Raw genomic sequence first — 12,884 nt, forward strand, 5'->3', positions numbered from 1 at the left:
GGAGTGATGGCATTTTCTTGTTTTGGGATCAGAGTTATGAAGGAAGCATTAAGAGCCTTCAAAACCTTTTTAGATTTTCTTGAGTCTTCCACAACCTCAAGAATATCCTGTTTGACTGTTTCCGAGTAGGCTTTGAAAAAATCTACATTGAGCCCATCCAGGCCTGGGGCTTTTCCATTTTGCATTTCATTGATCACTCCACTAACCTTCTCTTCTGATACTGGCCTGTTGAGATTGTGGTTATCATGTTTGGTGACCAGATGAGGGATATATTAAGTGAATTGTTCAATGAACCTGGATTTGTCCTCCAGAGGTTCCTCTACTATATTGAGGAAGTGTTATACAAGGATTTATTCCATATTGTTGTGAGAGACAAGCTCTATCCCTTGAGAATCTTTGAGCTTGGTGATTCTGTTGTGTTCCCTGTGAGCCATGGTGGATTTATGAAAAAAATTTGTATTCCTTTCTCCCTCCCTATTCCACTGTATCCTTGATTTCTACCTCCAGAAAATTTCCTCTTGCAAGCATCGCTCTTCCCATTCTTCCTGCAAAGAATCAGTAAGCTTTCGTCGCTCCTCGGTAAAGCCACTTGTGATGTTTATCTGGTTGATCTCTTGGAGCTTCTGCTCAACTTCTCTTTTGGCTTTGAATATATCACCAAATTCCTTTTTGTTCCATTCTGTAAGTTTGGATTTGATGTATTTGAGTCTCTGATTGAACATGAACATTTTAGTGCCTTGAATGTTCAAATCCTCTCTCCACCATTTTCAAATATTACTGGTGAATTCAGGATGAGATAGCCAGGCATTTTCAAACCTGAAAGGTCTGTTTCTTGGTGTGCCCATAAAGGTGGCTTCCAGCTGTACAGGCCAATGATCCGATCCTCCAAAGGGCAAAATAGAAGCTGTAATGGCCGGGCTTGTGAGAAGGAGATCCTCTGAAATAATAAATCTATCAAGTTTGGATGCAAATTGAAAATCCGCTCCCCTCTTGTTGTTCCAGGTGAAGGTTCCATTTATTGTTTCAGTGTCCACAAGTCCCATGTTCATTATAAAATTCTAGAAGGCCAAGGAGTCTCTCCCTAGCTGTCTAATACCACCCTTTTTCTCTGAAATCTCTTGTAACAATCCAGGGCATATTGGGGTGTCTTGCTCTGAGATCCTCAAGGGAAATGAGAAACTTGAGTTTGTTTGCTTGTTTTTGTGGTCCATAAACATTTATGATCATGTATACTTCCTTGTCACCTATAGGTTGACAAACCATAGAAAGATAGTTTCTAGATGCTTCAGGATCCAGGATCCCAAATTTTTGTGGATCCCACAGCGTGAGAATCCCCACCGCCAAGTTGTTTTCCTTAACCTCTAGATACTCATATATGATTAGCCACTTATTATGAATTTCTCTAATCTTCTCCATCGAACATTTTGTCTCCTGAATAAAAATCATATCTGGTTTTTCTTCTTTGATTCTATTACTGAGAGTCCTTTGTTTCCTTTTATTTCCTATACCTTTAATATTCCAAGTTGTGAGCTTCATTAAGAAAGGTTAGTAAAGGAGTAACTGGTAAGATCTTTCATCTTACTTGAGTTAATCAGTAGTTTCCCACATTCATTGAGCAACTCATTCTGTCGTTTCCTTCCTCTTTTCCTTCCCGAGTTCTTTGAAGATTGTGCCTGTACATTTTCCATTATTATGACCCCATTGTGCTCTTGACTTTCATGATTTCTTTTGACTCCAGCTCCCTTCACTTGTGATCTCCATAGAAAGAGCTGGTGTACCCTATCATAATCTTCTTTTGGCAGGGAGTCCACTCTTGTGGTCATTCCTTGTTCCAGAAATTTTTCTAGATCCAAATTTTCCTTATCTAGAATTTCCTGTAGTTCATAGTCCTCCGTTCCCACTTCACTTGGAGTCATCCCCTGGTCCCTGCTTATCTCCATACAGCTTGGTAGATCATCCTTTTGCTGGTTGTCTACTGTGATGCCCTCCATGTCAGCTTCCTTTTCCTTTTCATTGATTATGTTTTTCCTATCCTGGATTGTTTCCTTGTTCCCCTCTTCTTCCTCTAAGATTTTGAACTGATTGTGTCTTAATTGTCTATCCTCATTCATTTTCTTTTGTGGACATTTACCACCTTTCCCTTTGCTCCCAACCTTGGTGAAACCCTCATGATTCTTATTCACAGCAGTTTTCGCCTTCCCTTCCATAGTGTTTGTTGGGCAACCTCTGTATAAATGCCCATGTTCATGGAATTTGCGACACCTAAATGGGATGTGCTCATAGTTCATAGTCTGAACCCATTCTTCATCATACACCTCTAATATTATCACTTCCGGAAGGGCTCCAGATAAGTCCATTTCCACCCAGATTCGGGCGAAGGAGGTATATTTTCCTTTCAGAGTTGCATCTGATATCTTTAGAAAATGCCCCAGCTTGTTTCCTGTTGTTTTCAGAGATTCAGGTAGCCAATAATCCAGAGGAAGGGAGTAAAGTCTAATCCATACCGGTAACGATGTGAAAGTTTCACGCTCCGGGACAAAGTTCATTTACCATGGCCCCATGTAGAGTCCTACCGCCGCATAGAAATAAGGACCTCCTTCGAACACTCTATCCTTATCCTCTAGGCTCGTGAACGCCACTGTGAAGAAGCCCTTAGAGCCCAGATGTAGGTGTATTTCCCCCCTTGGCTTCCAATGACTCCTTAACCAAACATGTAGCGCCCTCTTCGTCGACCATAACCCCATAAATTTGCATATGATCACATGTTCCTTCATATGATCCCTATGAGCTTGAAGCGCAGGATCGCTTAATATGACCCATGGAATGGTGCTCGACTTGGGTTTGCAGACCCCCATTGTCCTTGTGGAAGTAGGTTTTCCATAGCTGCCTTCATTCTCCTTCTCCTTATTTGTTTCCAGCTGATCCCCTTCTTGTTCCTGAAGTCTGTTTCTTTCCAAAGTTCCTTTGCCTCTTGCCTCTGCTACCTTCTCCAGAGGTTTTTTGAAATGTTGCTTTCCGGCTTCCTTATTTTTTCCTGTAACTGCCTCACTGTAGTAGGGAACAGAACTCCCCCCTGTGCGTCCCACCATGGATCCCAACGTCAAACCCTAGCGCCAAATTCAACCCTAGTTTTAGTTGCATCCGTTCTCATGCAATTCCATTGATCTTCTAAAATAATTTAATTATTAGTATTATAGAATGGTTTAATTTTTTATTTTAATGTATATAATTAAAAATATAAAAAATATTAATTTTTATTTTTATTTCTCAAATTGAAAAAATAATTAACAAAATTGATAAAGCAAAATATAAATATACTCATTTATATTTAGAAAAATATTAATTTTATTTTTAATTATAAATAAACTAATATATTTAGTAAACATTTGATGAAATAATTTTAATTATAGGAAATAAGACAAATGTTACTCAACCTTAAAATTTGAAATTAAATTGTGAAATATGTTTATTTTACGTTTAAAAAAATCTATCAAAAATTTATAGAAGAAAAAATAAAGGTATATTTATATTTTTATAATTTAAAAATATTAATTTACTTTTAATTATATGAAATATTTTTAATATTACAATTTCTTTAATATTATTAAAAACAAAAAAATCCTGAGCACTGTCATTTTCTCCGGTTTTTACTATTATCTGAGGTGTCCGCCGTTCCGAGAAGCAGCTGGCATTATGGAGGATCTCGAAGCTGTTGATTATTCCGAAGACCCGCTGGAGGGGGTATCCATCTGGCGCTCCTCCTTCTCCACATCAGAAGGTATGTACAGTTCTGGCCTCACCGAAAACTACTCTTCGTTCTCGCTTGGGGAACAGTCAAGGTCATATCTTGTGGTCCTCCCAGATGTACCTCCTACCTAGCCTGCGCTTTCAACCCCCCCACTCTCCGACAACCCTCAATTTCGTTTCGGCTGTTTGTACTCTAACCCTGGTTTTGATCCCTCGGCGTATAGTACCACTTCCCGGCCGTTTTTACCCCCTTCGCTGCCCATTGCCTCGGCCGGTTTCACCGGGTCACTTGGTCCTCCGTCCGGAAGCTTCACCATTGTTCCCCCGCTCTCTGGTCCCTCCCTTGTTACCGACGGCATCCAAAACCCTTCCTCCTCGTACCTAAACCCTCCCCCCCGATTGTTACTGGCCCTCCCCTAGGCCGACCACATAACCTACCTCCCCCTCTGGGCCCTAAAAAGAAGTACAGGTGTTTCAAATCAAAGGCAGACGACATCTTTCTCAGGCTTGAGGAGGACATTCAGTGGGGTGAGACTATGGAATTTGCAGACAGGGTACTGGTTGGGCGCATCAGAGGTCGGAACTACTCGGCAGCATGTTTGAAGACCTGGGCAACTGAAGTTTGGGGACAACATTTGGTGGACATCCCCTTCGTGCAAACATTCGTGAGGGGATGGTTCGCGTTGAGGTTCGCTCGTGCTGATCATACCAATTGGGTCTTGTCCTCTTACTGGCACTTTGAACATGCTCCGGTGCTCCTTAAGCGTTGGACTCCCTTATTCGACCCAGAGACAGAGAAGATTGGCATCAGACCCGTTTGGATTCGACTCCCAGGCCTACCCCTCCAATACTGGTCAGAAGACATCTTCCGGCGGATTGGCAATGCGATTGGCTCCTACATGGACTATGATAAGTCCTACCAGCACACTGGCATGATGTCTTATGCCCGGATTCTTATCAATCTGGATACTAGGGGAGGACTACAAGAGTTCATCACCATTCAATGGAGAGACACGACACGCAAACAAATTATCGACTATGAAGGTATCCCGTATCGTTGCCGTAGATGTCACAAAGTGGGACATCTATACAGGGATTGTCCACTCCTCCGGAAAAGAAGGGAATATGTACAGGAAGGGGAGTCCGAGCATCCCTTGGACCATCCTCCCAGGCAGAATTCGGAGAAGAATCAAGAGGAGCAAGCTGATGTCGATGGAGATCCCAAAGGTCCACCCGATAATGCTGAAGCTGCTAAAGAAACCTCAGCTTCTCTTCCACCATCGCCTGCTCCAGTACACACAGCGACAGCACAGGAGGACATCGCGACGACGGGTATGTTGTTTTCATCCCCCTCTCCTTTGCCTCCTGAATCTTACAAATCTATTGGCATTGCATCTCATCACATCATCTGCACGTCTCCACTATCGGCACATTTGACCTCTGTGGTTTTTCATAAACCCCGGGGCTTACCTCCACCATCCTCCCTCATTTGCTCCCTCCCGCTCCCTTCTCCCGCGACATCCCCTTGCCTGCCATCTCTGCTTACATCCTCCCTCGCAACTCTCCCCATCCCTTCCCCTCCGGCATCTCCCAGGTACTCTCTTCGATCCCGATCGAAGGACAGAGGTGTAGATGCCATTGGTCTGGACTCAGAAGCCGCCCCTGTTGCTCATAAGAACTCTCGAGGCCGACCCTCTCGCATCACCAAAGCTAGACACACTACTGATGAAGAAGTCGCCCTTGGGCGACAGCAAACTATTTTCAGGGCCCTTAGAGCGAAGAATGGCCCCCTCTTTCACCCTACATGAAGATCATTTCCTATAACTGTAGGGGGTTTGCTAGTTTGGCCAAAAAACTAGCACTCAGGAGACTGCTCATCTCGTCACAGCCGGATATTATATTTCTTCAAGAAACCCTCTGTTTAGCTGAACCTCTTATCCTTACTCTCAACTCCTGGCTGCCCAATTGGACCTTTCATGCACTGGATGCGTCCGGGAGATCCGGAGGTTTAGCTATTGGGATTAGTAACAAAGCTATGGAGATCAGGAATATATGGGGAGGCAGAGGATTCATTGGTTTAGACATTTTTGCTTATTCCATCGAGATGGACATCCGCATCATCAATGTCTATGGCCCTTGTGCTGACAGAGCCAATTATTGGAGAACCCTATTGGTATCTGAATTTCTACAGGCAGATAACATCATACTTGGAGGCGACTTAAACTTTTCATTGGGTTACTGTGAATCTTGGGGGCACTTGGCGCAGATAGACTCCTTATCAGACACTATTTCCAATCTACTGGAGGAACATCAGTGGGTGGACATTCCTTCTGCCAGATTACAGTATACCTGGACAAACAACCGCAGTGGAGAACAAAGCTTGGCCAGAAGACTTGACAGGTTCCTTATTAAGGAATCACTTCACAACAGACTTCCCCGCATTCGTCAATGGGTTGGAACTGGTGGCATATCCGACCATCGACCAATCTTTTTGGAAATGATCGACATTAATCATAAGATCAAGAGCCCCTTCAAATTTAACTCCTCTTGGTTAAAGGACCCTTCATACATACAGTTGGTTACCAACTATTGGCAAACCAACCCTATTATGGAAAATGAGGGTCATACAGAAGGATTCATCAGGAAACTATTTGAACTTAAGAGGATCTCTAAGAACTGGGCACATCAGAAGCGTATCCGTGATGACAATACTCTGAGGGAGGCTGAAAGGGTCATTGCTTTGCATGAGGACTCATCAGATGGGACCTTCCCCACTCCTGAGAGCAAAGAACAGTACTCCTCCCTCATTGCGAAGCGCTCACAGATTCTGAAGGAAAGAGAAGAAAGTTGGAGACTTAGGAGCAGGGCAATTTGGCTCACCGAGGGAGATGATAACACAAAGTTTTATCATAAATTTGCCAATGGGCGCAAATCTATCAATACTATTTGGGAATTGCGGGATGAGCGGGGGCAGACAGTTTCATCTCAGAAGAACCTGGCCAGGCTAGCAACAGAGCACTTCAGAGGCATTTACAAAGCTCCTAGAGATGTAAACATCATGGAGATCATGAGGGTGGCTGAACATTTCCCCAGGTTTGTACTACAAGAAGACTCGGAAGATCTAATGAAGGAAGTAACTTTGGAAGAATTGGAGGCAACTATAAAATGGTTTTAAAAAGATAAAAGCCCAGGTCCAGATTGGTGGACAATCGAATTTTACATTGCTTTTTTTGAAATCCTGGGGAATGACCTTCTTAAGATTGTGGAGAACTGCAGAAGGAGTGGCAGAATATCCTCTGCCATCAAATCTACTTTCATTGCACTTATCCCAAAATCGAACAATCATGTCTCCTTCAATGATTTCCGACCCATATCCCTCTGTAACTGCCTATACAAGATCATTGCCAAGATCATAGCCAACCGCCTGAAGCCTATTCTTTCACGTCATATATCTCCTGAACAATTTGCCTTCCTTCATCACAGACAGATTCACGAAGCAATTGCCACAGCACAAGAACTCATGCATTCAATGCAGCTCAAAAAGCAGAAAGGAATGATTCTAAAGGTGGACCTATCCAAGGCATTCGATAGAACAAACTGGCTCTACATCAGACTTCTGTTGACTCATCTTGGGTTTCCCTATGATTATATCAAATGGATAATGAGCTGCATCACTGATGTGTCCTACAGTGTGCTTCTCAATGGCGAAGCTACTTCTTTTTTCACTTCAGAGAGGGGCCTCAGACAGGGATGCCCTCTCTCGCCCCTGCTATTCTTACTTATTATGGAAGGATTAAGTAGGATTATAACATCTGCTCGAGATAGAAATCAGCTGACTGGCATTAAAATCGCTGAATTTTTTTATCTCACTCATCTATTATTTGTTGATGATATTTTGATATTCTTAAATGGCAGTGTTGGGGACACCACTACTCTTCAGAACTTAATCCTTCTTTTCCAACAAGCTACAGGAATGATGATAAATGACAGCAAATCCACGATTACTACAGTCGGATGTACACAACATGAGTTCACCTTTGCATCTCAGCGCTTCCCATTCACCTCATTGAACCTGACCGAAGGTATAAAATATCTGGGATTTAGACTAAAACCACTCGGTTACAGGATCGCTGACTGGACTTGGCTCATTGCGAAAGTGGAAAAAAGACTACAGGTATGGTATCACAAATATCTCTCTCGGGCAGGCAGATTGATTCTCATTAAGGCAGTTATTGAAGCCACTCCAGTCTACTGGATGACCTTGGCCTGGATACCTAAAGGTATATTGAGTAGATTACAAAGTATATGCTGTAGATTTCTTTGGAAAGGACACCAACCGGGGAAGCTATTTGCCTGGGTTAAATGGGACACCATTGCAAAACCCAAAAGTTGGGGAGGTTGGGGCATAAAGAGACTTGATTTATTTTCCAGAGCATTAGCGGCCAAGCTCGGGTGGCAACTCCTCACCACAAACAGTCTCTGGACCCGAGTCGCTCAAGTGAAATACATCAAGCCATTACATTTAATGGACTGGTTCCGTCAGCAGCATGAAACAAGACATAACATATCTAATATCTGGAAAGCGGTTATTGGCTCACTACCACTTCTGCGTGAAGGAATTACATGGCATATCAAGGAAGGTAATGCTGTACGTATTGGATTGGACCCTTGGGTCGGCTGTGGCAATGCCCATAGATTATCTGCGGACCTTTTAAGATATCTTCACAGCAGAGGAATCACCCACATCAAGCACATCGGCGACAACGACAATTCTTCCTTTCTTCAGCAGGCATGGATATCTGCACGAGCATTGGAGATACCAGTTCAGTGGCATCACGAATGGCAGGATTACATGGATGCCCTTACCCAAGCACATATCAGACTCACAGAAGGACCGGATGAGATAATCTGGGCCTTTGCAAAACACGGAGTATACTCCCCGAGACAAGGTTATATAAGGCTCATGGAATCCTTCAAGCCTCAGGACATCCTCCCAACCTGGAAAGCGCTCTGGAAGCTCAAGGCAGCACCACACACATGCTTATTGATGTGGAATATTCTCTTTGACAAGATCCCTACCGGGACCAATCTAATGAAGAGATCATTTTATGGTCCCTTCTGGTGCCATTTATGCCGCAAGGAAGAAGAAAGTACAGAGCATCTCTTTTTAAATTGCAATACAGCTAAGGAATTTTGGCAATCCCTCATCTCTCACTATCCAATCTTAAAAAACTGGCAAGGGAGCAATCTCATGGAAGCTTGGAACAATTGGTGTCAGAATCACTCAGGGAAATTCATTAATATGCCACTCCTTGTATGTTGGGCATTATGGATTGTGTGTAACCATGCCATCTTCAATTTAAAGACCCCCCATTGGCCTGACATTTTACATCACACGATCGCCGATTTTGAATTGCTCCCCGAAGTGGAAACCACTGCCCCCCCACGTACCATCAGTCCTGAAATCATAGACAAATCTAAACCATGGGCATATTTTGATGGCTCTGCACAGGAAGCAGGCTGTGGGGGTGGCGCCATCCTCTACCTCAATGAATCGCACTGCTACAAGATCCAAATTAACCTAGGCAGAGGCACCAATAACTTTGCTGAACTGTGCACAGCAAAACATATCATTCACTATGCATTACAAAAACAATGCAGACACCTGCAACTATTTGGAGATTCTAAAATTGTTTGCAACTGGCTGAATAATGCATCTCATTGCTATGCATTTGCATTGAGGCATATATTAGATGAAGCTAAAAGAATGATTACATCTTTTGAATCATTTGTTTGTCGTCACATTTATAGGGAACAAAACTCAGACGCAGATTATCTATCCAAAGAGGCAACACACAGACAAGGAAATCACTGGTTGATTCAAGAGGAGAAAGACGGAACTTTCTACCAGCATTATCATAGACCTTTTGATGATCCTATAGAAAATGGGCTATAAGGCCCACATATTAACAAGCTCTGTTTTTTTGTATTATCATGTATATATATCCACTGTTTGGACATGAGTAACAACTCCGGTTTTTGGTAACGTACAGTTTCTTTTTTATTGCTCTCTGCGTAGAGCAGGACTTAAAATTTTGATCATCTTTTAGCTACAACTAGTACAGATGTTGTGGACTCCCTGCGTGGAGACATCCAGACTTTCCTTTAGATCTATAGACTGTGAACTTGTCAGGCTCCTTAGCCTCCATATGAATATGCATCAGGCATCTACAAAATGTAATTTCTTTATATTAATAGAAATTACGACTTTTTCCCAGGGGAAAAAAATTATTAAAAACAAAATATACTATAGAATTTTAATTTTTAAAAATATCTTTTAAATATTTGTAAATCAAATAAATATAATTAGGATGAAAATAATAAACCAATACTTTGCAATGAATTAAATATCTATAGAGCAACAAACAACTAAGTAAAAGTATTAGTTTTTAGTAAGGATTGGAGATTGCAATGTCAAGGGGGATTTGTGAGTTGATAACCTTCGGTAATTCCATTATAGTTATTCAAAAACTCCACAAAATCCAAGATCAACCAAAAAATAACTTGCCTTGATGTATTTTTAATTTGGTTGCAAATTCAAAAGTTTGGAACCATTGCTTTCTACCATATCAAAAGGCAAAATAATTAATGTGATTACAAACAAGCTAACAAGGGAGTAACTCTAACACAAGGGATAATAATTCAAGACTAGGGAGATCCAAATATTTTTCATCTTCCATGATGAGTGAATTAAATATGAAAAGAATCAATACACACCAAATAAACTCCTTCAAGGGTTTGAATAAATTGGAATCAAACCATGTCAGACCACTTAATAGATTGGAATCAAAGCATGCCAGGCCACTTAATGGCAACACTAATCCCATTATTATGAAGAGACTTGACGTATGACCATATTGCAAAGTTGAATCGCACTAGTAGATCAACCAATTGGGAGATCGAGGCAATCGATGCCATGCTTATGGGCAAGTGGATTATTATCTCATGTGCATTTATACTCAACATAAAGAAAGAGCACATTGGTGCACCAAAAGCTTTGGAGAAGTTAATCTCGCATGAGTCTAGGAGCAAGGCGAAGAATTTAGAGATGGAAATTCATGTCAAGAGTAGTTAGAGATGAGACAGTGAAATTGAATGCGAGTATGATGTTGGACTGAGAAGAGCCCTAGTAAAGAGTTATAAGTGTTGTTTGTTGGTAATTTAGTTTTCGTTGGTATGTGTTAGAATTTGAGCACCTTGCAGCATGGCAAATCCAAGTAGGTAGGGTCGTGGAGAGGATATTAAGGTAGAACTAGTTTCAATTTATGGAAAATCTCTCAGCTTTTGTCGCCAATATAGGAGAACAAGTGGCCTTGAAAGCGAAATCCCATTTTGCTTTGGTAATAAGGAAATTGGAAGAGGTGCAAGCAAACTCGGATTGCCTCCAATTGAATATGGATAATCTGGCAATAAAAGCGAACAACCTGACTTTAAAGGTGAATGACATTGAATAGAATCAATGACTTTGGGTATCCTCACAGAAGTATACAAGATTATTGATAATTCCCCTCTTGGAGGGAAAACAACAATACAACACAACAAGCCTCTAGAATAGGGCATGGATACTACTCTTCCTCATCAAATGAACGCAGCACAAGCTAGACAAGATGGAAGTCCGCAAGTTTATAAGGATGGCAATGATTAGCTAAAAATGTTTTTTAAATGTCTTATTAAATATCATAGAGTTTTTTGGAAGCTCTACAAAATAAATGTAATGAGAGCTATAGCTTGAAAAAAAGACAAAGTAGAAATAAATTGTTTTTTCAACACTTTTGAAATGTTGCCATAGAAAATCAATAAAAATACTAGTTTCTTTTCCAATTAGAATAAAATATCTATTTCTTTATTAATATATATATATATAAACACACCTAAATCACCAAAAAAAACTCAACTTTTATAACTCACACCAAAAAATTAACTAAATTAACTTAACCAACCATAAGTAAAGCAATGGAATTGCCCTTGAACACGTTCTCGTTGAAAAGGAAAAAGAAATAAAAGAAATAAATTTAATTCGCATGTCAATTAAATTCTTAAGATGTCATTTTGTTACCAAAAAAAATTAAAACAAATCCAAAATCACAAAGATTTAATTTTAGTTATTTTCGTTTAAGCAGATCCTTAAAAATCTAATATCAATATAGCCATGCCTTAATGTTAAAATAACCATTTTAACAAATATATCCAAAATAAAATAACACTAAGTAAAAACATGAGGCAAAACCAGAAAGAGTACAAATATATACAAAATTAAATAGCACTTTTAACCGAGTAAAAACATGCCGCAAAACCAGAGGGAGCTTTCAACAAATAAATCCTATCAAAAATAAATTAGTGCATCTAAATTTTCCCAAAATCAATTGAGACGCATAATGAACCAAGTTCCTTTTTACATTTACAATTAAAAGGATTGACCATAAAATACGAGATATTAAAATATGAAATCCAAAAATATTTTAAATAAAGCATATGAAATTCAAGGATATTTTGAATATGATACCCCTATATTTGGTATACACCTTGCTGAGTTGCAACATATAAAATTCAAGGATATTTTGGGGGTTGCACAATCTCCAGAGAATCATGGAGAAAGATTGAGCAAATCCAGAAGCGTTTTATAACTTATGATCTGAAAATTAAAAATAATACACCCTATCCTATTCTCCTTATAGAAGTAGGTCTTTTCCCTATTGAGAGCCTAGCTATGCTTAGGTTTCTGTTGTACAAGCACAAAATCAATAACATAGACGATTATAGACTTCCTAAGCTAGCTTTAAATTCTAGCCAAAACCACCTAAGGCTCAATCGAGAGTGGCATAAATACACAAGGGCCTGGTTAAACTATTGGGAGATCAACGAAAATGATGCATTGCAAAACATAAATAACATTAAAGATATTGTTACTTCTAAGTTCAAAGAAAAAATGTGGTGTGAGAAAGATTTAGCAACTAAAAGAAAATTAAGTTATTATAAGAATGTCATCAACCCCACCCTAGAAGATCAAAAGTATCTCTCTATTTTAACTAGCTCAAAGAAGAAAATTAATATAGCAAAGATTAGAACGAATTCTCATG

General features: G+C 40.3%; 1 protein-coding gene across 1 annotated transcript; it reads left to right on the forward strand.

Annotated features, from left to right (window-relative positions):
* Positions 1–5,782: 5,782 nt before the first annotated feature.
* Positions 5,783–9,703, forward strand: LOC149244378 (uncharacterized). The gene is made up of 2 exons (XM_089371526.1): positions 5,783–6,840; positions 7,231–9,703. The coding sequence occupies exons 1-2, from the start codon at positions 5,783–5,785 to the stop codon at positions 9,701–9,703; spliced, it is 3,531 nt and encodes a 1,176-aa protein (XP_089227652.1).
* The last annotated feature ends 3,181 nt before the right edge of the window (positions 9,704–12,884 follow it).

Source organism: Pinus tabuliformis, chromosome 8, assembly GCF_031772625.1.
Source record: "Pinus tabuliformis cultivar Carrire ecotype Pingquan chromosome 8, CPIR1, whole genome shotgun sequence".
In the NCBI taxonomy this organism is placed as follows: domain Eukaryota; kingdom Viridiplantae; phylum Streptophyta; class Pinopsida; order Pinales; family Pinaceae; genus Pinus; species Pinus tabuliformis.